Raw genomic sequence first — 27,970 nt, 5'->3', positions numbered from 1 at the left:
ACGAGACGGAGTTCGAAGTTGGCTCGGAGTAACAACCAATCCGAAGAGCGCTCCGGCTTTTGGTGTTTTTTTATTCCTCGAGGTCGGCACGTGAACCGGAACGCCCTTCCTTGAGGTCGACCAATCCCGGTGCCGCCTCACGAACGCCACGCCCTCCTCCCCCCCCTCCCGCTCTCTCCCGCGGTGTTGTGCAATGGAGAAGCGAAAGCCCGGAAACTCTTACTCCGATCATCCCCGAAGCGGGCGGCTGTATTTGGAAACATGACCCAGAACTGTAATGGGAGCGACGGCTACACGCAATTTAGCGTTTCTGCGCGTTCTCCCAGCCAGCATCGCCAGTCGGTGGGCCGCGGGACCGCGGATACCAGGTACGTGCGAGTGACCGCTCCCCTTAAATAGCCCGCGAGGAGCTTGGGAAGCGGAAGGGTCAGCCGCGTTTCCAAAACTTGATGGGAGGGTGCTGATGCCGCGCTCGGGGAAGGGAACGTGTTGTTCGGTGGGTGCGTAATTCGCTCTGCCGGATAAAATGGACAAGATTCTTCTTAAAATGGGTCCTGGAGTGGCTTATGGGCTTCCCTCTAAAGCAGTGTTTCTCAACCTTGGTAGCTTGAAGATGGGTGGACTTCAACTCCCAGAATCCCCCAGCCAGCACTGCTGGCTGGGGGATTCTGGGAGTTGAAGTCCACCCATCTTCAAGCTACCAAGGTTGAGAAACACTGCTCTAAAGAAAAACGTCGTGTCGGAAATTTATTGCCTATCTTAATATCTTTTCATGTTATCTGACAGAATAAGATGTTCCAATCCTGAAAGAATGTGGGGTTGGGGGGAAGAGGGATAAAAACTTGGTTGGGATGATGCTTGCAAGGAATGGCTCTTTGCTTTTGCAGTTGGCCTTATCTGAGGAGAAACCATTTCTAGGGGAATAAATGGATAGTTGAAAGTTGAATACCAGCATTTATTTAGCGTATGGCAAATACATGGACTTATAGTGGTTCAAATATCAATGTCCAGTCAAGGACAGCAATAGGATAGCAACTAAAAGTAAGCACTGTTAGTATGTGGCCCCAGAAGTTTGCACATACTACAATCACCATATGGAAGAAGGGCAAGCAATGTGACCATAAAGGGGGAAAAATACAATATTTATTTCTAGGTCGTGTTCAAAATTCCTTTGTACTAAGTAGTTAAAAAGAAGTTCCATTTCTCACTATGTAGCACAAAAAGAAAATGGACTCTGGAAAAGAAGGTGCTCTCCTCCTGCAAAAGTATTGTGTTTCCTTTCTCTTTGGTTTGCCTTGAGATTATATGAAATATTTTCTGGATTTCAGAGGAGAAAAGGAATCCTTTTCACATTATGTAGCTAATCTGAAAATTGCCAAATATTGGATGATATTCTGAAAGGCAAACTTAATATTTTATAGTGCTTTAGAATTGACTGAGATATGAACAGGATGTCTGGGAAAGCTAGATGCTGAAATAAGGGTAGAAGGAAAATGCATTTTGGCATGATCAATGAGGAGAGTTTCCCAGGTTAGAGGAAGTTCAGAGGTGGGTTTTTTTTTTTTTTTTTTTTTACAGATTCAGAGCAGACTAAATCTTACCATAATAATTCTAAATTCTGTTATGATAAAAAGTATATTAATGGGAGGTAGAACCGCTGGACATAGCCACACAGCTTTTGGTATAACTTTGATGGTAGAATTTTGGCACTGTTGAAATGGAATGCCCTGCAAGTACTTCATTGGCACTATTAATATTTGAGGGAAATATAACCAATAAGGAGAGGACTGAAAGATACATTGATTCTTATTCTCAGGGAATTATTATATAGAAGAGCTAAGTTATAATAGGATTTGTCCGGTTTTGACTTAATGTAACAATATTTGATCCCGATCATGGATACACAACAGTTGAGAGACCAGCACATGTGGAGAAGCTAGGAAATGTTAAACATTTATACAGTACTTAAAAAAAAAAAGTGATTTATTCCTCATATCTTACCTTGTACATTTAGTTATTACGCCATAAACTCTCACTATGCTGCCAGGTAAAGCTTTGCTTTTTATTTTACACCTAGAACACAAACCTTTCTGTGAGGCTGTGCATATGTTGGTCCCTCAGCTGTCAAGCAGCTAGGAAACCACTAATCTGGAATATATCCTAAATTAAACTATTAGTGGCATTTAGAATATCTTCTTGTAATATAAGTTAGCATAGCATTTAAGCCATCTGATGAGGTGGGTTGTAATTAATACAGTTTAAGTCAGTTTAATTTTTGCTTAATACGTAGATTAGCAATAAAATAAATTATTATGATGGGTTATTAAAATCTTGTGTATTCCTAAAAATTTTATTCAGTTGTAAGCATGGAATCTCATATCACTGTTTTATTGTACAACGTTTTTTAGTGTGTGAGACAGTAGTAATGTTGCCATAATGTGATGTTCATTAGGAAAAGTGTCATTACTATACTTCAATTTTTACTATTGCTATTCTTACAACTGGTAGAAAGAAAACATTTTTAAAATTTGATAGAAACTCCGACTCAGGTATTGTTTGTTGACAATACATTTATATTAATAATGTAGCATCTAGGGTACATCTAGAAAGATCTGATTGAGAGAAAGAATTTACTGTATGTTTTAAAATGTCCTTTCTGAACATTGCTAAGTTTTTATTATGTTTGTTTTTTTATTATAGAAGCAAATGTATTACTGACTTTTTCAAACCAACTGTCAAACAAGGTAAGCAATGTTTCTTTTAATTTAGATATCTTTGTGGCTTTTTGTGTTGAGTGGCCTTTACATTTGATTTATATATAAATAAATGTATGTTAAAATTTTTATAAAGTTGTCCTCCAATGAAAAATCATATGCAGTTGTATACATTAACAAAATCAGAATTTCAAAAGTTGTGATTTAATGCGAGGAAATGTGATATATAGTGCCATGCTTCTTAGCTAGACAATGGAAGGGATAAAGTTCATAGCTAAAACAAATATGAAATATGGTAATGTTCTGTACTTGTTAATGAATGTTTACTGATTCATAGAGATTTTATGAACAACTGCATGTATCTCATAAAATGGACTAGAAATGAAGCCGGCTTAAGAAATATTTTTCCAGATTTAATCACTTTCCTTCACTTTGAGTGCTGTGATGTAGAGGTATTTGGTCTGGACTACTGTTATTATAGTCCCTTTTTGGTAGATTCTTCTGCTTCTCTCGTCCCAGGAATTACACGTTCCCCCTTTTGTGATCATATTTTCTGAGGACTGGTGAAAACAAATGATGGTTCTATTATTCTTCCTTAGTGGATCCGCTGACAATTGGGATGGAATTATGCTATTATATAGGCAGTTAAATTTCCAAATCTCAGTAACTTGAAGGAACTAAAACAATTTGGTAATAATAATGTATTGGAATAGCTGTCCCAAGATTGGAATATTACAATTACAACGTTTCTCCTTTAATCCACATTTCTTAATATTATCTACAACTGCCCTTGTCTTTGATCACTGACCATACTAGTTGAAGCTGATTGAATGTTGCCATCCAAAATAACAAGAGAAAATAAATTGCCTGAAAATAGGTCTACACTGATGGTAGTGTCCCTTATGTTTTTCCTATTGTTGAAATGCTGGGTTCTCTTACCTGCAAAGTATTTATTGGTATTACTGAGCAGTTAGTATTCTTACAGCTCAGTGATGGCTAACCTTTTTGCCATCGTGTGCCAGGAAAGGGGGGACCGCGGGGGGTGCGTGGCCACACTCATAATTCTATGCGCCCCATGCATGCGTGCATGATCCCCCCCTCGCTCCTGGCATGTGATGGCCCAGTAGGCCCGTTTTTCTTCCTCCCCAGGCTCCAGAGCCTTTCTAGGAGTCTGGGGAGGGCAAAAATGCCTTCCCCACCTCCACCCCCGCAAGGCCCTCCGGAGGCCAAAAACGGCCCGTTTGCCAACTTCTGGTGGGACTGGAAGGCCCATTTTTCTCCCCCCAGCCTCCAGAGCTTTTCTACGAACCTGGAAGTTGACAAACGGGCTGTTTTTGGCCCCAGAGGTCCTCCGGGGGGGTGGGGAAGGCCATTTTTGACCTCCCCAGGTCCTAGAAAGGTTCTGGAGCCTGGGGAGAGAGAAAAACAGGCCTTCCCCACCACCCCCTGAGGCCCTCTGGAGGCAGGAAACAGCCTGTTTCCCTACTTCTGATGGGCCGAGAAGGCCCAAAAATCAGCTGTGGAGCTGAGCTCGCGTGCCCACTGATATGGCACGCATGCCGTAGGTTCGCCATCACGGTTATAGCTGATACTTTTCTTGCTGTGAAATATAATTCAATTGTATGACTTAGACCAGGGCTGTCAAACCCGCGGGCCAGATGCATCACGTGCTGGTCATGCCCATGCCCGGTTTAGCAAAGGGGAAAAAAGTTGCGATATGTCACATGATAACAATGTGACAACACACGTTTGACACCCCTGACTTACACCGTAGGCAAACAACATTTTTTGACTCGAAGAACCCATTGCATGTTTTTGATTCTCTTGGAAAGATTTAATCTTACCTAAAGAGATTCCAAACAATGTTTTGGAAAGGATATTCCTCTCAAAAATCTAGTAGGTGGTGCAGTATTAACCTCTTGTTCAAATAATTTCACCCAAAGACATATATATTTCAATAAATATAAAAAAAATATTTAATTATCAATAGTCAGGGACTTATACTGGCCTTTGGAATATGACAATTGTGACATGCTTCATGAGATTCTAGAAATTGTGTATGATTAATCTGTTATTCATTTCTTTCACATGTATTAATGAAGATAGAACTGGGTTGTGCTCTCCAGAAAAAGGAAATGGACAAGCTGGACATACAGTGTCATGTGTAGACCATGTTAAAAAGAATACATCATCTTCAAAGCAAAATAGAAAGAAGAAATTGCCTTGTTCACCATCAGGCAGAAGCCCAATAATTGATGCTTTATTCCGAAAGGCTAAGTCAGAGAAAAACAACAGTTCAGAAAATGGTGTTTGCATGAAATTTAGTCATCCAAAACCTGTGGTTCGGAGACTGTTCATATCTAATGCCTTACCTGACGGTTCTTTCCTATTAAAAGATCATATTAACACAACAAATTTGGAAGGAAATGAGAACTATCCTGTTCAGACAAGAACACATTTAATAGATAATGATAGTAGACAACATAAAACAGAACATGAAGACCTAGACACAACCGGTTCAAGCTTGAATAAATGGTCTTCCACTTCAGGAAATAACAGTCTGAAGAGCCAGGTAACTCAGTGTCAAAAAACAATCTATTCCAGGTTGCCACAAGTCAGTCCAATTAGTTCTTCATCTCCGAAATCATTAGGAACTGTTGGCAGAAAGAGACAAAAGAAGGTGAAAAAAACTGCACCGTTGTTTCTGAAAATAAATCTTTAGAAATTATTTTTTTCTATTCATGTATATTTAAAGAATAATAACTGCAGAGCTTATTAATACAGGTAGTCCTTGACTTATAGCAACAACATTTAGGCCCATAGCGCTTTACAGCACTCTCTGGGATAGTTTTGCCGTATAGAAGCATTATTTGAATATTGCCTGCAACAATCTGGGTCCTCGTTTTACCAACCTTGGAAGGATAGAAGGTTGGGTCAACCTTGACCCCGTCAGGATTGAACTCTAGGCTGCACTTTAACCACTGCATCACCAGGGCTGAAACCGGTCACTTAGTTCAGAGTTATAGCAGATACTCCCCTCAAAATTACTTACCGCCTGGTTCCAAAATTATGGCCAATGTAGCGCCTCTGCAGTTGTTCACCCTTATGACTGGCTGTATAAATGCTGCAGCGCCCCCCACCCCATTTATTTCCTCCCTTTCTCCACCCCCACTGGGTCCCTGCAGGCCTTGGGTCTCCTTCCCACCTTCTCCTGCCCAACACCTTCCTCACCTTTTGAAGATCTCAGGAACTCGGGTTAGGGAAGAAGGATAGTTTGCTCCGTTCCTGGGCCACATGGTGTAATCCTGGAAGTACCCACCATGTTTTGGGCAGCCACATTGAATTGTGGGTACTCCAAAAGTAGCAGCTAATTCCAGGATTGCACCACACAGATCAGGAATGGAACAGCTTACTCTGCATGGCACAGTGCAGAAATGGCTGTCATTTTTTCTTTGACTTTAAAATAATTATCCTAATTTTATTAAGAAAGCGAGGGTTTAACCCAGTGTCCTAATGCAGGCTCTACTGCAGCTATGAGCTCATAGTTTCTTCTACAGCTCCTGGCCCTCAAAATCACAAATCCACCAGAAGAACTCTGCAATCTCCTTGTGAGGAGCAACCTTCTAGAGCTCAAGAGGGTGGTCTCTTGGCTTTTCCTTGTCTGGCTTAATGCCTGAGTGCTGGTCTTGGGCAAAATGTTGTCTCCACTCCTTTGAAGAGTCTTAACCTGCCATTTCCTCACCCAGAAGCCAAAAAAAGCTCTAAATGTTTATTAGGTTTTTAATTGTACTAAACCATAATGTAGTTGGGTTTTACATCACTGTGTTATGTGACAGTAGCAATTGTGACACAGGCTATCTTTAGCACAAATTCTGAACTTGGCCAATGTAATTATTTTCTGAGGAGAGAGGTGCTTCACTTTGATTGGTTTACTATAAATTGAAACTCCTTTCTACCTTTGAATCTGTTTAAATGTTTATCAGTTCTAAATTTATTACTTCTTCTAAGATGCTGTGATTCTGCAGGTGATATTTTAACTGCTTCAAATAAACAGTCATGGTACTGTTTAAGCCTGAAATGTCTGCTATACTGAAAAGATCTATATTCTGTAAAAGCTTACCTGTATATTCTAAAACCTTTTTCTGTATATTCTTATTTTAAGGGCATCAAAGATTTCTTAAGAAAAAATTCAAGCTCAGCTTCACTGGAATCTTCTTCAGGTACAAACAGCAACGTAAATGATGTAACATAAAATTTAAAAATATATATGCTATCTCATTACACCTTGGCTATTATTCAAATAAATTATATGGCCACCCCTCTTACAACAATGACTCAGGGCATCATATAAGAATTAAAGCAATGAGAACATCCATATGTAATCCACAAAGCCTGAAGTTAAAGGGAAAAAAACCCCTCATTCCAATCAAAGAATCCACATCAGAAGTAGATCTCACCTAACCACCAAATTTTAGGAGTAACAGCCAGGTCTTCAAAGCCTTGAGAAAGTTTAACACTGTCAGGACAATACAGTTTTTGGAGGGATGTTATTCCACAGGGCAGGTGCTGTCACAAAGAAGGCAACTCCTGGTTGCAATAGCATGGCACTGTGATGGAAAGAACCTGGAAGATGCTCTTTGCACAACTAGGGCTTTATAGGTGATAACCATCACCTTGAATTGCATTCAGATGGCTACTGAGAGTGCAGTTCATGAAACAGCAGTGCTATATAAATGTAGCAAGAAATGTCAAAACACGCCTGTGCTGCAGTTTTGTGGACCAGCTGCAGCTTCTGAATGCTTTTCAAGGGCAGCCCCATGTAAGATTTGTTTCAGAAATCCAGATGGAATATAACTAAGGTATGATTCACCATGACTAAGGCTTTTTTGGTTTGGGAATGGATGCAATTGTTGCACAAGATGAACCCACGCAAGGCTCCCCGCTCCCACCCACAGTTGCCACCTGTTCTTTAAATTGCCTATCAGATCAGCAGCTCCTGGCCCTCAAAGTCACATAAATTATATGCCAGGCAGAATTAAAGATGACAAGTCTCTGGAATCAGTGGGGGAAGGGGCTTTATATTCCGCAGCTATCCAGTCTTACTGGAGTTGAGACAAAGCCTTTTGTCCCCCACAGTCCTCGGGCACTGGGAAAGGTTCTTGGCAGCATTGCTTGGTTGGCCCATGGTGGAAATGTAAAACTGGGTATTATCAACATAGTAACCTCACCCAGCAGCTTCATGTAATATGTTAAGTAAGAGTGGGGAGAGGATAGATCCCTGAGGAGCTCCACAAAGCAGGGACCTCTAAGACTGACTGGAACCAGCCTTGAAGAACAGAGAAACAATATTAATATAGTGTCTCCTAATGCCCTGAGCCACCAAGAAAGATTCTGTGACTGATGGAAGGCCACTGTATTCCATTTGCAAAACAATTCTATACATAATTATTTGGAAGTAAATCCCATAGAATTAATTAATAAAAAAAGAAGGGCACTCTGTAGCAAGAGCTTCAATGTCATGCATGCCTTTTAGCTCCAAAATTCAGAGTTGCTTACATAACTTTTAAGCTATTATCTTGTTTACTATCCCATTATCTCTAGCTGACTGAACTTGCTAAAGGTCGTAATTTTAAAAACTGATACCTATTTTTCAGACTAAAAATATTTAAAATTATATTTTTGTGAAGATGTCATTTTAAATCCTAACTCCAAATTTATATATGCTATGAATGTTTAAAAAGCTACATTTATAAACCCAAGTATATTTACTTATTGCATTTTTGAACTGCCCATCTCACTCCTTGGGATGATTTCAGGTGGCTTACAGTATAATAGAAATATAGATTAAAACATATATTCATTGGTTCATCAGTTTCTTATATTTTTTGATGTTTCTAGTCTTCTTTTTACTCATTAAAAGAGCAAGAACTTACATACTTATAGAAGAGAATATATGTAGCTTAGGGTTGAACTGTGGAGTCCTTGGTGCTGTCTGAGCTTGGTTGTTTACTCAATTGGGTAATCTCTTCAGGGATTAGCATGTAAACAACCAAGCTCAGACAGCACCAAGGATTCCACAACATACAAACTTCTGACCTTGTAAGATATTGTTTTGTAACTCTCTTATCTCTCACATTTTTTGCTTAATCTTGAGCTATGAACTTTATTCATAGCTTAACATTTTTTAACATGCTATTCATAATTTATTAATTTCATAACAATAGTATTGAACTACTTTAGGGAAATAAATACAGTACCCAGTTCCTACAACATTTAATTTCCTGAGGTTGACCGCTTCAAAATGTATACTGCTTAACATTATACATTTTGTGTATGTGCATGCATACAAGAGGAGAGAATAATCACGTTCATTATTATTTTGACCATTTGAATAGTTAATAATGACAGGAATATACAGTGTAATCATCACTTTATTTTCATTTTACAGATGAGTCTTCTTCAGCACAAGCTTCGAAAAGTGTGTTTCGTTCAGGATTAAACTCTGATAAAACTATTGTTACAAAAAGCCAGCCCAGTCCAACAGCATATTCCAGTGCTACAACTTCATTTGGAATAGCTAACCATAAACATCCTAGAAAACGGAAAAAGATTTCATCAAAAACAAATGTGAAAAATTTACAGAATGTTCAGACGCTAAATAAACACAAACGTCGTAGTTCACGAATTTCCCATAGTACTAATTATTCAAAACACAGAATATCTGCTCACAAGAATTTCCAGCCAGCAGATATAGACTGGTCTAGCAGTAACTTGGCTATTTCAGTAGAAAAATCTGAAGCTGAAGAAAATGAAATTAAATCATATAAATACACTATAAGTAAAAATGACCAAATCCAAATTTCAGATACTAGCAAGAGGAAATTACAGACATCTACTCCTCTTATTTATTTAGAAACAAGAAGAAATAATGCTTCTACAGTTCCTTCAGAAAAAATTGCTGAGCCACTTGGATGTTCTTTGGGAGAGTGTGACAGTGTTGTCTCACTTGAAGATTATACTTGTGACACTATTCCTAATTCTTCATGTAATTTAAATAAATCTAACAATGAAGCGTATGAGTTAATTCAAAAATTAAAGAGCATTTCTGATAGTGATGCTGAGGCTTCTGATTGCAGTGTGGACAGTAGTGAAGAAGAGGCACTCATCCCTCTTGAAAAAATATTATACCAGAGTGTCAACCCAGCTGGAAAAAAGTCAGAAGAAGCTATGGATGAGGATGAAATAGCGAGCACAAATTCTACAACACATAATGCTTCTGTAAGTAATTGTCTTTGGTTAGAAAGTCTTATCTACTGCGATGACCATAGGTACAAATATCCTCAGGAAAACCAACTCTTTACTTGTACAGTTCCTAGCCCTACTTTTGTTGTTGTTAGTTGCGAAGTCGTGTCCGACCCATTGCGACCATGGACACCGTTCCTCCAGGCCTTCTTGTCCTCTACTATCCTCTGTTGTCCATTTAAGCTCATGCCTACTGCTTCAGTGACTCCGTATAGCCACCTCGTTCTCTGCTGTCTCCTTCTTCTTTTGCCGTCAATCTTTCTCAGCATTAGGCTCTTCTCCAGTGAGTCCTTTCTTCTCATTAGGTGGCCAAGGTATTTGAGTTAGCCCTATTTTTTAAAACTTTTAAATATTGGTATAATTTTACATGAAAAAAAATGCCAGAAAACCCTCATTATAATATGAAGATAGCATCTGTCTTTTTAATTGAATCTACTGTATATGCCGTATATTAGAAAGCCATTGCAAAAGGGAAGATATTTTCAAACACGAGTAGTTTTAGACATCTGAACATACAAAGTAATATTTGCCAGAAAATTGTTTCTCAATTGGTCTTGCTTGTGGTGAAAACTTTTGAAACTTTGTACTTGTACCTCATAGGAAAAAAAAAACCATATTGACTTATTCTTGTGATTAGCTCAGTCACTGTTTTTCAGTTAATAGGTTGCAGTCTATATGAGGACTTGTGACTAACAAACAATTTTTTTAAGAGATCATGTTTTTTCCCCTCTGATATTCCACTTATTACATTTGAGATACAGGTACTTCTTGATTTACAAACATTCATTTAGTGACGTTTAGTGAAGTTACAGTGGCATTGAAAAAAGTGACTTATGACTATTTTTCATGCTTATAATTATAAGCAGCATCCTTGTGGTCACAAGATCAAAATTTGGACACTGGCACATATTTAGGACAGCTGCAATGTCCCAGGGTCACTTGAACACCTTTTGTGAGCTGACAAGCAAAATCAGTGGGGAACCAGATTTGCATAATAACTGTCTAACTGAACAACTACAGTAATTCACTTAACAACTGTGGCAAGAAAGGTCGTAAAATGGGGCAAAACTCACTTAACAAATGTCTCACTTAACAACAGAAATTTTGGACTCAACTATCGTAAGTCCTTGACTTACGTAATTGATTTTCAGTGTGTCCTTCTAGCTCATTCAAGCGTTTTCTTGAATAAATATCTAATAAATGTGGATATTAAGTGTAATAGCTGTGATCTGAAAATATTTATATATGTTTTTCATGGACTTTTGCTTCAGCTTTCTAAAGCTTTTACTGAGCGTGGGGCCTCATACATGAATCATTTGGAGCATCTCCTGAAAGAGAAGGAAGAGTTAAGGAGGTATGCATACTTACCTTTCTGGTCCGTCCTCATTTATGCAATTACGTATTATTGTTTAGAACATATTTATAACTTGGCTGTTACTTGCATTTCATCTGCCTCTTGGCAAGTGAGCTAAGTTTTGCTTTTACATATATAATGAAAAAGTATTTAATTGTTAGATTAAAAAAGTTTTTTTAGAGGAAGGTGTAACTTGACTTCATGTAGGTATGAGAGAGCCTAGAAAGAGAGAAGAAAAACAGGGGCAAATGTAAAAACAGATAAATGTTGAAGGTTATTTTCAAGCAGACAGAGCAAGAGATAACCTTCCTCTTTATGGCTTTAGGACATTACAAAAGGGCAGTTAACAAATGTTTCCAACTTATTTCTTGGGACAGCTAATTAATGACTTAAAAAAAATAATAAAAGGACAGTAATAAAGATTTATCACTTGGGGGTGGAGGGCAGTGAAATTAGTAATAAACTAAAGCAAAGACTACCAGAATCTTAGTAGTAGTAATAAATAAAGTTTATAGGGTCCTGGGCATTCTGAGCCTGGTTGTTTGCAGACGTTTCATTACACAACTTGGTAACATCAGTGCTAATGAGGATGGGGTTGTAGCCCATACTCTCTGTTTATATGCAGTTCCCCGTTTATATACAGTAGCATGCCCTGCCAGTGTTAGTGATTATATGCTTTTTTTCCTTGTTATTCCTTGACTGGGATATTGTTTTCTGCTTGCTTGTTTGTCTGGTGTTAATCCCCGTCAAATCCCTCTCACTTGCACTGATGATATTACCTACTTGGTAATGAAACATCTGCATGCACACAACCAAGCTCAGAGAGCGCCAAGGACTCCCCAGTTCAACCCTGAGCTACATATATTATTCTATTTATTTATTATTTATTTATTTGTAAAATGTAATGGCTGCTCATCTTACCAGAGGATAACTGTCGCTGGTTTACAGTTATAAAAATATGTCTATACATACAATATATATACATTAAAACAAATTAAAACCAAACATTAAAATATAAGGACATGTGAGGAGGGGTGGTGGAGGGGGGGGTCTGTTGTTACTCAATCAACAACCTCCACTCTGCTATTCCCCCACTGGGCCCCCAAGCCAGCTGGCAGAGCCACGCTTTTAGGCCCTTACAAAAGGATATAGAAAGATTATCCATATCCCATCCATAAGGAAAGATGAGGTAATAGCTGCAGAAGTGATGTGTGAATAAAATAATGTTACGATTTGTTGTAGAAGCTGGTTAATGCAGTAATTTTCCCTTAAGAACAGTTTCCCAGTTTCTTTGTGTAGCCCACTCTCTCACCTTTCTATACTGAAAGTATCTCAGATTGTTTGTCCTACCACTTTAAAGCAGACAAGCCTGCTTTACTGTTTTCAGTAGAAAAGAACTGACGTTGAAATAAATCTTTCAGCACTTTTATTTTATTACCAGAAATGTCCTTACATCATGTTACAGTACATGCTTATAAATTAGATAGCCACATGGCTACCAGATTTTATTTTAAAATAAAATCAGGAGAAGTATCTTCGGTAATACTACTATCTTGCCATATAAACTTGCTGGAAAGTTTGTTTTTATAACCAGGGATCAAGATTCTTTTGAAAGAAATGTTATCTCTCTTTTTTAGGGTAGATGAATTAGAGAACCAATTACAGCACGTTAAAGAGATAGTTGGAATAAACTCTGAACCTGAAGATCAATCTACTGATGGTGAATTATCTGCTGAACATAGGTTGGTCCTCTGATTTCAGTTGCTAATTGCTTTCTCATGTTGTTACGGTTAGTTATATTCATACTGTTTGACATATTTATTAGTCATATTCATACTTTTTGTCATATTGACTTCTGTAATCTACTCCTTTTCTTAGCTTTCTAGTTATTTTAACGTTATACTTGTTTGGATACATTGTCATTTAGTATCTGTATTTATGTATCCTGCTCAGCCACGGTTTGATGTAATGTTTATCAACATCCTAAGCAAGATACATACATACATAAATACATAACTATGTTTTAATACAGTACATGAACTTAACATAACTCTGAGTTGCTCTGACTCCTAACGTTTTCCTCTTTTCATAGCAGCTGCTTTATAGGATATCCTAAAGTTAGCTAGAAAGGAGGTATAAAGGGATTGAACATGAGTTACATGCTGTTTAAATAAAAATCTCATCCAGGTCAATAAACTGAGGTGAATTAACATCCAAATTATTGTGCTTTAAATACTTTTTAGTGTATTTCCAGATATAATTTTGTCTTTCAGAGAATTTATAGAAAAATACTCATTCAGCCAGGATGCTATTCCCGACCAGCACCCTGGAGAAAACATATTTCAAATAGTGAATGCTGGGAAAATCTTCAGCCAGAATAATCTTGATTTGAGAAACTTTGGTTTTCATCCTCGAAATCTAATTGAAAATTATCTTCTTAGGTAAGAATGGATCCTTTAACATTTGAATGTATAGGCTAACTTTGAACATATCAGATCGAACCTTAATTTGTGGTTGTTTTTGCAGATCTGGAATAACACAGCAGCTTTTTGTAACTATTGAAGGCTTACTTGCATCTACTTACCATAATTCTCCTTGTCCCGTACCAATTTTAAAATGGATGTTTCAGGTACGTTATCTTTTATTTTGCCTTGGATGGATATAATTAAATACATAATGAGTATGAACTATCATTAGTTCACAACTTTAGCTTAGTTTTCTGCATTGCCTGTTTCCACTTTCTCATTCTTGACTGTTAGTTGGTAGAACTTGATCATTTGCCAAATACAGAAAAGTGGAGGTGGGTTTTTTAAACATTTTTATCCAGTATTCCTGCCATGTTGCGGTGTCAATAAGAATAGTATTAATGTATAGAATGAATATTCTCATTTCATTTTACTTCATTTAGAAAATAGTTATAAGATTATATTCAATAATGCTAAAAATTTATCTGACGTTTTGCATTTCACATTTTCAGTGTGCTTGCCTGTTGTTTTTCCCTTCTACTTCTTTAGGAGAATGTACTGTTTGTTTTTAACATGTTGGATGTAGGAATACCAAAAGTACTCCAGATCATTGGTTTTGTCTGAGAAGCTAGTCAGTTTAGTAATTATTTTATCCTTATTCCCACATCAAAAGGGGGTTCCATAAGGATATGTATAGCTTTTAGAAAAAGCTGTACTGCATTTGAACATAGTGTTTCAAGAAATCATTTGCTAAATTGTTTACAAATCACTATATTCTGTTATGAGGGATCAGGTGTCTCTTTTTTTTAAAAAAAATTAAAATACATTTGAAGATTTGAAGAATTATTAATGGCACAATGGCTGCAATAGACCTATGTACTCACAAAGGACAAAGTAAAAGTTGATACCAAACAACAAGTTTGCTTCTAGACAATACCACAAAATATCAATTTCAGAGAAAAAAAGGGTGATGTTTTGAGAAACACTGAATTCTCAAAAGCATACTAGTAAAATGTTCTTCTCAAACATGCGCAGCAAATTTAGAAGAAAAAATAATCTGTGAAGCATAGAACTGTCTTCCTTTCAAAAACCTCTAAAAAAGCAAAGACAGAACTTAGCTGGCTGGGAATGTTTCAGAGAAAATTTGCAGTCCTATTCCAGTGTTTCTCAACGTTGGCAAGTTGAAGATGGGTGGACTTCAACTCCCAGAATTCCACAGCTAACTTTGGTTGAGAAACACTGTCCTATTCTATTCTTCCAAAGAATTGGGGCAGGAGGAGGATCAGGTTGTAGCAGTTTCTTATGATACTCAAAGGCATCATGTTGCAATCCCAGTGTTACGAGCTGTTGTATTAGGTTCTAACTAAATCTGTAAAAAATGTTTTAATTTGCTAAATATGTTTTTTTTTTCAAACAGATGATGTCAATTCACTCAGATAGCACAGTTTCAAGAAAAATTTTGGATACGTTGATGCTATTAACAATTAGAAATTGTAAGTATTTGAATTAAAACTTGAGACTTTATAACCTTACTTGCTGCATAAATTATTCAAAAGAAACCTGATTAGATTCTGCTGTTACTTTAAACTGATTAAGATAAAAAAAAGTGATGTGAATTATAGGATTCCTATTCCAGATTGTGCCTTATAGCTTTACCAATATAATCAAAAGTATGTTAGTATATCTATATAGAAGCTGGAATTAAGTTGATGCAACTAATTGATAGCAAAACAGATTCAAGGAGGGGGCTTTAGAATATACAATTTAAAAGATATTCTGTGCAGATACAATATTTTCATCCATTTTCTCAGCTTTATAACATTGATTGTATCTCACCGGTTCAAAGTTGACTCAGCCTTCCATCCTTCCAAAGTCAGTAAAATGAGGATTCAGATTGTTGGGGGCAATATGACTCGGTAAGCCGCTTAGAGAGGGCTGGAAAGGACTGTGAAGCGGTACATAAGTCTAAGTGCTATTGTTATTCCTATTATAGATATTTGCCCTTCTGAATGTTATTATATAGAGCAGAAGTACAAGAACAATAGGAAGAATATGTAAAAAGTACAGTTTGGTTCAAGAAACATAACTGCTATAATTTCAAATGTATGTTGTAATCATATCACATTTGGTTATTTGTTAATTCTGTCTGCTTACTGAATAAAAAAATTACATGAATAAAAAAATTACATAGTTAAGTGAACTCCAGTTTCTCTAGCCTGAAGAGAAAATTATCATTTTTTATCTCTGCAGTTTCTGATAAGAATGACAAACAGAAGCCATGGATTCCATCATTATTTGATATAACAGCTGTGTTAATCAACATGGGTATTTCCTTCAGTGTGTTATTTCCTTTGCAACATTGTCAGCCTTGCTTTACTGAAAATGATATTATGAAAGTATTTAGCAAAAGGTAATAATCTGAAGTATGCAATCTTTAGGACCTGTCCAAAAATTTGTCACCAATTAATAATTTTTCATGTAAAGGGAAAATCTCTAATAATTTGGAATATTTCTATTAATTGCATTTAAGTAAATTAATTTTAATTAAATGTAAATGTGAATTAAGTCAGATTTAATTTGTGTCCTGGCCCACCCTACTTTTAGAAGTGGGTTTTCCAGCATGTCAGTCGAAGTCCAATTATGACCTTTGTGCTGAAAAAAAATCCCACTTTTGGTGTGTGTGCACACACACACAAAATTCCTCTTCTGTCGATGCAGCTCAGGCAAGACAAAAGGTTGAACAATCATGACTTAAGCCTTTGTTTTTGCGATTTTTCTAAAACTCAGATTGCCACGGGTCTGAAACTTGTTACAGTATGGTCCTCATCCCTACCACATTATGCAATAAAATTACTAGTTTTGAAATTTTAAAATACAGAATATTCTTTCTAGATTATCCCTTCATAATAGGTTACATGTGGGGATGAATATATGTAATTAAAAATATGTAATAAACTGTATGGAAACAAGTCTCTCTTTTTTTAACCAGGTCTGAAATGCATGTAACTGTGAATAAACAATCAAAAAGAGACATCTGTATAAACCCAACAGCTTTCTTTCTTATAATAGAGAGCAATCTTTGCAATATAGCAAAGGTAAGAATGGTGCTTTGTTTTTAAAAGTCCTCGGTTGAGTATAAGAATATGTCTTCTTAACTGAAAATCGTTAGTAGTAGCTGGAATTTTCCTTGCAAAAGTAGTTCAAGATGCACAGGAAAACATTTCTCTAAGACAGAGAAAATTAACAAGAATTTAATATAATAAAACGTGAAAGTTTTTGTTAAAAATCCTTTATATAATATATTGCTGCCTTTAAAAAGTTCACTAGAATCAAGGATACATTCAGAATGTACACACACAAATACTGCTTTTGAAATTGAAAATTAATATTGCTCAAAATATTTGAAGTCATTCTCTCTTTTTCTTTCCTTAAGTTTCTACGGCTGTGTATTAATGTGTGTCCAGAAGGTTACACAGACAGAGAAATATTTATATTGCTACTGCTATTATTTAAATTAAGTTTGGAAACGGAACTGAAGCAATTTCCACTAGTAGACTTGGAGTGCCTTATTATAAAATTGCTTGAAAGTGTCAGAAACTGGGATAACGAGGTAACTTAATTTGTGCTAATTTAATGCATTTTTAGAAGATCCAATTTTTAACATTATAAAAACTCTTAGTATCAATTAACCTTAGGGTTTCTTTAAATTACATGCTCTAATGCGTATGTATATACTGCCTGGTCACTTTGTGTTACCACAGTGGGCAAACCTGCCCAAAAGAAACAACAATTTATTTTTAGTAGTAAAAAATAATTTAGAAAGTGTTATGCAGACTGGATTTTTGTTTAATAACGAAAAAATCTAGAAATCAATAGAGATCTATAAAAGCTATAATTATTTTGATAGTCTGCAAAAGTGATGTTAAAAAAGTCTAAGGTAAAGGTTCCCCTTGCAAATACGTGCTATTTGTTCCCGACTCTAAAAAAGTCTCGTTTGATGTTAAGTGCAAATATAATCAGTGGGTTTAATTACGTTTTGTGGAACTGATATATCTAATAAAATATAGTTAAACCATTTACCAGTAACTGCTGTTAGATGCCTTAAATGGAAATATTTTTGCATAATGGGGGCATTTTAAGTTGTGGTGCTAATAGTCAACTTTTATCTTTTCAATAAATATGAAATATTAAGAAATATTAATGTTATAAGCCAATGCCTATAATCACATGCTATTAATAGTCTTTAAATATAATATTTATATGCATTGTCTAAGAATTGCATACACACTGATACTGAATTTAGCAATTGCTTTCAAATTCTATTAACAAATTTGTCTTTCTCTTTTAAAAAGATGTCCCAGTTATCCTTGGCAATAAGTTGTCTATCCAATCACCATCATAATCTGTTGTGGCTTGTTCAGTTTGTCCCCAATTGGACAACTCGTGGAAGGTAAACTTTAAGACAATACCACTTAGTATGCCTAACAGAATTAATGCCAAAAGCATCAAATTATAATTGCTCACATATTTATGTTTATGTTAACTTTATTCTTCTAGACAAATAAGACGACATCTTAGCTTGGTAATAATCTCAAAACTTCTTAAAAACCATGTGAAAATACCCAGTAGCCATGATCATCAGGTAGAGTATATATTCTTTCATTAGAACAATAGTTTGCTGGAGTTAAGACTTGTTTTCTCAGTGCAGGGAGTTTTTTAATTTCATTTTTTGAATTTGACTGTAAGTGCTTGCGTTGTTCTCCCCCCCCCCCTTTTTTTTTTTTTAATTTGATTTATATGCCGCCCTTCTCCGGAGGCTCAGGGTGGCGTACAATGCATTAAGCAATTCTCTTAAAGTCTTCTAGGAGTCTAACTCAGTTGCTTAAAAATGAGCATGTAGCCTTCTTGACATGCCATGGAGGTAGTTTATTTGGCCTTCTGGATGTTTTTTTTAACTTCCTAGGTTAGTCTGCAGCCCAGGGTTGAATCAGTGCATGGGTCTAATAAGCAGAGCATAAATTCACATTAGTAATCTCACCATCCTGCTAATTCATGTTCCTTCCATTTCTTTGTATGGATAAAAAAATTACTTCTCTTTCAATGGTGTGCAGCTTTCATGTACTTGAGAGCTGCACCCACTATTGCATAGCAAATTGAAAGTTACACCAGAAAATGGATGAGACATCATTTTATTTTTTATATTTTACATAATATATTTAATTTATATTCAATATTTGAATTTTCTAATCATTTAATTTCTCCTATCCTCAGTGTTATGGACTCCATTCTATATTCTGCAGCAAAATTCCTCCCCAAAGCTGCAGCTTATTATGCTATTATATAGAATGAGTGCAAGGTGTAAAAAGGCACAGCATTTAGAATGGGTCTCTGCAAAAGGCAGATATTATGGAGAAAGCCAAGTCAGCAATTTAGGCACACAAAATAATCAGGGAATAGATAGGGGAACTAGAGCTAGACAAAACAGTGGAAATGGTAGAAACAATGAGCAGAAAGTAAGCTAACAGAGGAAAATGTCAAGGACAGCTGTGCTAAGGGGGAGATAAGGTACCAAGTGGAACAGACATTGTCAGCTGCACCCAAATTTTTTGCTTGGCTAAATATGGCCCCAGCACTATATTTTTCATTCTTCTTTTATTTAAACTTGTAAACACAGTTTGTTCAAGGTTGATGTTTAAATTCTAATGTATCTTCTGGAGATTTTCAAAATTTAGATAAAGGGAAGTATAATCTTCATCTACTTTATTTCAATTCAGAACTGCTCATTTTGATATAGCTTGATTCCTCTTGCTGTGATAGTCCCTCCTATTTTATTCCTGGCATCAGGGTTTCAGAAGCTGCATGCATAAAGATTTTGAGAAAACTGCCTCCTACTCCTGCTGCTGCAGTGTTTTAGTTTCTAAAATGATTTAAGATAATTCTTCTCAAGGTTGAAAAAAACCCATAATGTGAACCATATTGCACTCTAATTCCCCAATAGATGTCACTACTGTGTAAGGAGCTAGTGAATATGAAACCTTCAGGTCTGTTAAAGAGGCTGTCAGAAACGTCAAGTCATCGTGATGGTATTACAGAGCCTTTTCTTTCTGAATCTGAGCACCAGGTAATATGTTTTTTTTAAGTAGGGTTAGACAAGATATACTATCTAAACTATATTTATGGTTATTGGTGATATAAGAGATGCTCATGTTTCATGAGGTCACATAACCAAGTTGCTATTCTATGTGCAGCAGAGTGAATATGAGTAATGTTAATGGACTCAATTTGAAAAAATTCCTTCGCTGAAAAGGAGTAATGTGTAAATGTTGATACTAAAAGCAAAGTTCTCTGATCTGATCGTGGTTAATCAAGAAGTTTCTTAGTTCCTCTTTTATTTACGGGAAAAGATTGCTTGGTGTGGAGGGGGGGAGTAAAAGATATATTGTTTAGTTCTGATTCTTGTAACCTTTTTTCTTTTACTTCAATAAAACCCGTTAAGAAAACTCTGTGTGATTCATGTTTGGGAAAAAGATTATTCTCCATTTGAGAACTTTGGCAACTGCCAAAGAGTCTGACATGCAAGTCCTAATGTGCAAGGAGCAGAGTGGCTGGCAATAGTGTGGGAACCCACAAGACGTATAGGGTTTTTTTTCTATGAATTCCTTCCTTTTTTTTTAATATAAACATACAGGTAATCCTTGACTTATGACCACTATTGAACCCAAAATTTCTGTTGCTAAGTAAGGCAGTTGTTAAGTGAGTTCCACCTCATTTTATGACTTTTTGCCACAGCTATTAAGCAAATCATTGCAGTTGTTAAGTAAATCATGCGGTTGTTAAGTGAATCTGGCTTCCCCCATTAACTTTGCTTATGGGAAGCCAGCTGGGAAAGTTAGAAATGATCAAATGACCCGGGACACTGCAACTGTCATAAATACATGCCAGTGGATAAGTACCTAAATTTTGATCACATGATCATGGAGATGCTGCAATGGTTACAAGCGTGAAAACTGGTCATAAGACACTTTTTTCAGTGCGGTTGTAACTTTGAACAATCACTAAAAGATTGGTAGTAAGTCGAGGATTACCTGTATTTTTTAAACATGTTTTAAGAACATAAATTTTCCTACACCATTTGCAGATGCTTGAGAGTTCGACATATAATGATACGTTTTCCCATACAATTGGCACTGATAACTTTCAAGTCTAATGCATGTTTAATGTGCAGTAAAAGAGAAATGTCTGGACTGTGTAAGCCTTATGAAGCACTTCAAAAGCTGAATTACCTAAAAAAAGCCTGGTGGGTTTCTTACCAAGAAACTTGGTAGCCTTTTAACTAACCATTTTTACTAAATGTTGCCTGCTTTTTTTTTTCTAGGCCTATTATCTGACTTATGTCCTCCTTCACTTGGTTAGGGAAGCTAGCAATTTTGAGCGTACAAGTTCCAATCAAAGAGTAAGTAATTTGCTCAAATTCTTTCATTAACATGTATGAGTTTTTTTTTTCCATCAACATACATGTACTGGGGGTTGAAAATCAATGAATTTTGACTAGTGTTCTATTATTCATATAAATAACAGATTCCCATTTCATACATGCTGCTATAATCTTTGATGATGAAGTTTCCATAGACAGTACTTTATTAAGTAAAAAATGACTTGTATAAAAGCTTTTTTATGAAAATTGGTGAAGATCCGGTTATGGATCTCCACCTAATACTGTATATGGAGTACTGAAAATATGGCCATAATTGCAACCCATTTTAGGACTTGAATTAAATTGCTTGTTGGGTTTTCTTCATACTTCCATAAAAATATAGTAGTGAAGTATCAGGCTGCAGTCACAGATCTTCTATTCTGTACTCCGTACTCACTAGCACTGATTATGTTACCTAGTTGTCTACAAACAAACAACCATGTTCAGAGAACACAAAAGGACCTCACAATTTCTAATGCAGCTATGGTAGCCTTGCAAATGATATGGCTGCTTTAATAATCCAAAAAGAAGTGCCTCTTAGATGCTTCCATATATTGGGTTATGTCCCTTTCAGATGTTTTTGGGAGCTCTGCTACTTGCTTTTCTCCAAGTCTGTTTGATTTCAGTTTTTAGGTAGAAGTTTTGGGAGAAATGATATTTCCTGTGGCTTGAAAAATTTAAATAATTTGACAGGAAATATTTACTGTTAATATTTATCAATATTATTTAGATTTATTTTTGCTTCCACTATGATGAAAAAGTTAGATATCATAAATGACTAACACCACAATATACTAGCTCAAACAGAAGACGCCTGCAGAAATTCTTGACTCCTTTCCTTATGTGGGCAGATAGGAACACAGTTCCAAAAGTAGTACATCCTATACTTTATGAGTAATATAAGAGAACTCAACTACAACGTCCAGTGTGATACATGCAAGTTAGTCCTCAACTTACAACCATTTGTTCAAAGTTACAACAGCACTGAAAAAAATGACTTATGACTGTTTTTCATACAATCATTGCAGCATCCCTGTGGTCACATGATCAAAACTCAGAGGCCTGGAAACTTACATGTATTTATGATGGTTACCGTGTCCTGGAGTCATGTGATCACTTTTTGCAACCTTCTGACAAGCAGAGTCAATGGGGAAGCCAGGTTCACTTACTAACTTAACAGCTGAGGTGATTCACATAACAACTGGCAAGGAAGGTTATAATTTCTTAGCAACAGAAAGTTTGAGCTCATTGTGGTTGTAAATTGAGGGTTACCTGTATTGGGGTAGACAGTTGTTTACCCAGCTGACTTCTAAGCCATTTAGGGTTGGGAATTTTTAGAAGTGGAAAGACAGAATAGAAATTCCTAAGTAATTTGTAATCATCTGTGACATGATTATATTGCAAAGCACTAAAAATGTGAAATATACTGCAGCTTTACAAATTTTGAACAAAATATTAATATTATTTACACTTATAAACTATAGCAACAATTGGTTGAAATAAGCTAACTAAATGTTTAATGTCCTTTTAGAAATGGCTGTTGAGACTCTGTAGCACCCTAGAAAAACATGTAAAGTGTGATATTAGGGAAGACGTCAGACTGTTTTACAGAACTAAGGTAAATTTGCATTTTCTTTTTTTTAATCCCGGAAGATATGCATTATAACCCAGAAGATATGCATTATAAGATATGCCTCTTATCTTTTAAAATTTCTCTTTACCATTATAACAGTTTACCTTGATCAGAGCAAACACATTCTTTGATTGTTCTTAACTGTGGGTTTTGAAGCCTTTGTACTAGTTCCTACTTTCTTAGGCATGACAGTAGAAATAAAAATCTAACGCATGAAGATGAAAAGTCTGGATATCCACAAGTAGGAAATTTTGTTTCTTTCTCGGATATCAAGTCTGGCTTCAGTCGATATTCAGAAAGTAAACAGTATATAACATGTATTTAGCGATATGTTTAGAATGTGTTATATTTGGAGGTGCCAGGAAGTTTTTCGCATTGGTTTTATGTTTTTTTTTTTTTTACTGGTTTTACTGTTTTAATATTGCTTGCAAGATTCCACAGATTATGCTATATAAAATGAGTGGTTATGTAAATCTTTCAAATAAATGTACATAAAATCTAAGAAGACAAGTTTGCAAATAGTTTCCTTCTATCTCATCCATATGAGAGAAAAAAAACACACCTTTGTATCAGAACATTGTGTTACTGGTTCCATTTATTAAGATATTAATGGAAAGGGTATTTAACAGAAATGTATCCAGAACATTAGAAGCAACACTTAATTTCACAAGGTACAGGAAGTCCTCAACTTAATGACAAGATATTGGAACCAGAGTTTCGCAATAAGTTACAACTTTAAGTAATAAAGTGTGACTGCATTGCTTAGTGATGGCAAGCTCTGCAATTCTGGTTGCCATTGTTAACCAAATCCCATTGTTATTAGGTAAGGCAACTTCCTGCTGGCTTGCTATGATCAAAGTCAATGAGGGAACTAGCAGGAAGTTTATTTATTTAATTTATTTATTTATTAATGGAACTTGTATGCTGCCCCATCTCCAATGGACTTGGGGCGGCTCACAACAATTAAAGCAAACAAACCATTAAAACAAAAATCCAGGTTAAAATTAACAAAGATTCAATAAAACCCAGTTAAAATTCTATTAAAACCCCCATCAGTCCAGGGCGGCCAGGTGAAATAGCCACGTTTTCAGGCCACGGCGGAAAGAGCAAAGGTCGGGGGCCACCCGGAGTTCCAGAGGGAGTTGATTCCAAAGGGTGGGTGCACCCACAGAGAAAGCTCTCTCCCTGGGGGTAGACAGCCGACACTGTCTGGCTGACAGCACCCTGAGTAGGCCCTCCCTGTGGGAACGCACAGGGCGATGGGAAGCTGTTGCTGGCTGCAGATGGTCTGCCAAATATCCCGGGCCTAAGCAAGTCCCAAGACAGATAAATGGCTGCTATTGGATGGAAGAGTGCCAGAATGCAGGGGAGGTACACAAGGATTTGGGGGAATGCATGAGAGGCACAACATGAGGCTGTGGGAAGGGATGCAGGAATGTAAGAGAGGGTTGGAGAAGGGTGTATGAGTGGGTGCGTGAGAGGTACAAGCCAGAGGATGGTGAGAAAAAGATGAGCAGGAAGGGTGCATGAATGGTTGGTGCAGCATGAACAAAGAGGGGCTGGAGAAAGATGGATGATGTGGCGAAGACTTACTCCAGCGATTTATGGTCTTCTATGCCAACTTTCTCATTAACTTTCTAGGGAGGTCAGCAGGAAGGATGCAAATGGCAATCATATGATCATGAGGCACTGTTAACAGGTCATAAGTGTGATTTGTTGCCAAGCACCCAGATCACAATCATGTGATCGCAGGGGTTCTGGGATGGCCAGAACACTGAGGACAGGTTGTAGCTGCCATTCATTCAGCACCATCCGTAGCTTTGAACAGCTACTGAATGAGTGGTCGCAGGTCAAGGTCTACCTGTAATTCATAATGCCAGCAACATTCTGTTAACTTGCAAGTGCTACTTTGCTTAAAGTCCTGGGCACAAGACTTGCCCTGCATTCTACTGTGGGATGGTTTGACTTTAAATTTGCAATAAAATTCTGTCCTTATTTCTTCCAAAGTAAGTCCTGTTATATTCCTAACCTACACTCCAAAGTAATGTAGGCCAGCAGCAATAATCATCACTTCATCTTCCAACCAATTCCTAATTTTCTGTCTCTAGGTAAAAGATTTAGTTGCTAGAACATACAGCAAATGGCAGCAAATGATACACAGTTCTCAGCTTATTCAGGTATGGTACAGTTATAATATATTTTCATATAGAATATTACATATTATCAGTTAATAATGGCATAGAAATAAAACTTTCTGGAAATAATTTTTTTGCCTCTTAAGAAGTAGACACAGTATAATAACTGGGGAATGGAGTAAAGGGATATGTAGTGTTGGATTTAGACCAATTAAGTTGATTTTAAAGCTGTGTTGGTAATGTCAATAATTTTCCACTAGTTAGTTTAGTATTTCAAATATATTTTAAATGTGTACATCTTTCCATCTAATTCCTTTGACAATCTTTTATTATAGGGTCAGATCCATGACTTTTGGGTCCCAGATACTTAAAAAATAGAGACTGGATGATCAAATGACCAACAAAATGAGTGGGAAGACTACACTATTGTCTAAGAAGAGGCATTCTTGTAAAGTGCACTTAACTCCCCCAATTACCTAATTGGGCAACTTTAGTAAACTATTTTTTAAAAGATCCATTTAACATTGAGAAAGTTGCTTCTTTCTACATGATAATAATATCTGATTTTTCTTAATTTAAATTGGACGAATACATTTTTAGAAAAATCAAGGTAGGATTATTTTGTCCTTTTTACAACAAATATGGTTCTTTCATTCCTACTGTGAAGCAGAATTTAAAAACCATCATTGGTGTTTGTTTTTAGTATTGAAAATGCTTCTCTGGGGACTTTACAATAGTATCAGTTATATGGATGTGACTTTTAACTTGCATTATTAGCATATCGAATATTAGCTTTTGAAATGGAAAGAAACAGTAATTTGATGGATGACACAAAAAATTACAGACCTATACAAATTGGAAAGCAAGTTGGAATTTATTCTGTTACGAGTTTATCTCCAAGTAAATTTGGATAGTCTGTAGCTTTATATTTATAATAAAGGGGTTAAGAAATCAGTCCTAGCAAGTCCATATTGTTCAAATGTTTAGGATTGCTGGTTGTTTTTACCTAACATTCAGGTATTCATAGATATCACATGCTAATAAATTGGTGCAATAATTTGGTCAATCTTTTTTATTAGAATTCCTCTGTTTATATCAGCAGTCCCCAACCTTTCCAGCTTGGCGGCCTGGTGCCACGGGTGCTTGTGCTTGCTTGCCCATGAAGCTCCACTTGCATGAGCAAGGGCGCTTGGTTTTGCTCGGGAAGCTCCAGTCAAGCACCGTCTGCTCTCGTGAGTGGAGCTTCACACACATGGACTTGCCCATTTATCCCACAGCCCAATTTTGAACGGGCCGTGGCCCAGGGGTTGGGTAACCCTAATTTATATAACTTTGGACTAAGTATATGTATTATTTTATGACATGAACATAAAATATATTGTCCATAAGTTTCAGTCTTAATATTAATATAAATATATGTGTGTGTGTGTAAATACCGTTTGTGTGCAGTTTTAAATCTGAAAACTTGCACTGCCATATCTGTAAATAAACAAAATTTTAGAAGCCATACAAATTAAATGCTTTAGAAATAGTATACATAAAATAGTTATATTTACATTTAAATCAAGGTACTCATGTCAAATAAAGAAATGGCAAAATAAATGGTATAATTTGCTATTATCTTAAATGTGCAATAAGCACCGATAAATCATTCAGGAATTTTATCTTTATTCAATAGATGGTGGTTTATGCCTCAGAAGTGTAAATCTGGTTCTGAATTTTAATGTTGAGAGTTTCATTAATTCCAATATAAAGTTTTAATGGAAAATGCTACTTTAGAAGGAATAAGTAAGGATATGTTGTTGTTGTTGTTGTTGTTGTTGTTATTCAGATGGGGTAGATTTTATTGTTTCTTCCTGCATTCTGTGCCTAGGGTACAAATAATTCCTGTGTGCAATTAGAAATAATTTCTGTTCTCATGAGATGCTGTACACTTCCTCTGCATTCTCTTGGCTGCAGCACCTTAGATTGCATTGAAGACTATTGTAGAAAGTGTAGTAACTGCCAAAAGGTGAATGCTTAGGAAGACAGCTATCCTAATAGAAACAGCCTGGTTATATCTGCATGATCATAAAGGCTTGGACAGAAACTTTTTTTCTTAAAATGTACTTTTGAATGACCTGTTGTGCCAAACTTTTAAAGAGAATACAGAAAATAACATTTCAGTCGCAATGTATATTGTGTATAGTATGTAATGTGTATATGTAATACACATGTACATTATGTATATTGTGTAATATCTATATATTATGTGAAGAAATATGATTTTATTTCTTTTTTATAGTTTTTCAAGAATGTTCAGATGAAACATCCAATTTAACCACTTTAAGTTCAAGAATAACATTTACATTAACATTGATTACATCTCTAAAATTTCACAGTAAATTGCAAACATGTCATCCTTAGTATATTCTAAAAAAACCAGATATAGTGAGGATAGAACCTCCCTTTTGCAAAAATAACATTTTAATTGTAGGGTCTTAATAGCATACGAGGCTAATTCATTCCTGTTGTTTATATGTGTTTATATTCTTAATTATTAAACAACAGGCATGTTAGTTCTTACAAACTCTGTAAGCGTAATCTCTCCAAAAAATGGTATTTATAGATCAGACTTCTCCAGCTATCCAAGTTCCTGGTATTCCTAATATTAAAATTCTGTTTTGTTTTGTCTTGAATGTGCATTTTTTTATTTAGGCTGCACAACCTAGTTTGAGATTTATACAGTATATGAATGTATTGCTTGAATGGAACTTAAGTTATAAAGTATTTAATTCTTGCTTTAACAAGGTGTGCGAACTAGGCTCTTATGTTTTTCACAAACCATGTATGTTCTAAGAAAAGTTAATCCAAAAAGTAGAGAACCATAAACCAATAAAAACACAATACATTA

The 27,970-nt window shown here is 36.1% G+C and overlaps 1 protein-coding gene across 2 annotated transcripts; it reads left to right on the top strand.

The window, feature by feature from the left end:
• Positions 1–144: 144 nt before the first annotated feature.
• On the top strand, positions 145–27,970 carry SLF2 (SMC5/6 complex localization factor 2). Of its 2 annotated transcripts, none has more exons than XM_034439958.3 (20): positions 145–368; positions 2,701–2,744; positions 4,817–5,394; positions 6,877–6,934; positions 9,163–9,992; positions 11,288–11,370; positions 13,008–13,112; positions 13,644–13,811; positions 13,897–13,999; positions 15,253–15,328; positions 16,086–16,245; positions 16,825–16,930; positions 17,269–17,445; positions 18,188–18,285; positions 18,393–18,477; positions 19,834–19,956; positions 21,211–21,288; positions 22,841–22,927; positions 25,051–25,119; positions 25,413–27,970. In XM_034439958.3, exons 1-20 carry the CDS (start codon positions 262–264, stop codon positions 25,446–25,448), a joined length of 3,171 nt encoding a protein of 1,056 aa, XP_034295849.2. In that variant the 5' UTR covers positions 145–261; the 3' UTR covers positions 25,449–27,970. The 2 variants fall into 2 exon arrangements, with proteins under 2 accessions (XP_034295849.2, XP_034295850.2); XM_034439959.3 differs by having other exon boundaries at positions 146–368; positions 4,817–5,286.

This window comes from Pantherophis guttatus, chromosome 6 (assembly GCF_059756535.1).
Source record: "Pantherophis guttatus breed Tessera chromosome 6, ASM5975653v1, whole genome shotgun sequence".
Lineage (NCBI taxonomy): Eukaryota > Metazoa > Chordata > Lepidosauria > Squamata > Colubridae > Pantherophis > Pantherophis guttatus.
The sequence above is the reverse complement of the archived record's forward strand: the minus strand, read 5'-3'. Positions and strand labels throughout refer to the sequence as shown.

What these genes read in the sequence shown, in the direction of transcription:
- SLF2 (XM_034439958.3), top strand. Translation starts at nt 262, where the DNA reads ATGACCCAGAACTGTAATGGGAGCGACGGCTACACGCAATTTAGCGTT. An exon ending in TCAGAAACTGGGATAACGAG is followed by an intron (nt 17,446 to 18,187) that starts GTAACTTAATTT and finishes TCTTTTAAAAAG; the next exon opens with ATGTCCCAGTTATCCTTGGC. An exon ending in GACTGTTTTACAGAACTAAG is followed by an intron (nt 22,928 to 25,050) that starts GTAAATTTGCAT and finishes TTCTGTCTCTAG; the next exon opens with GTAAAAGATTTAGTTGCTAG.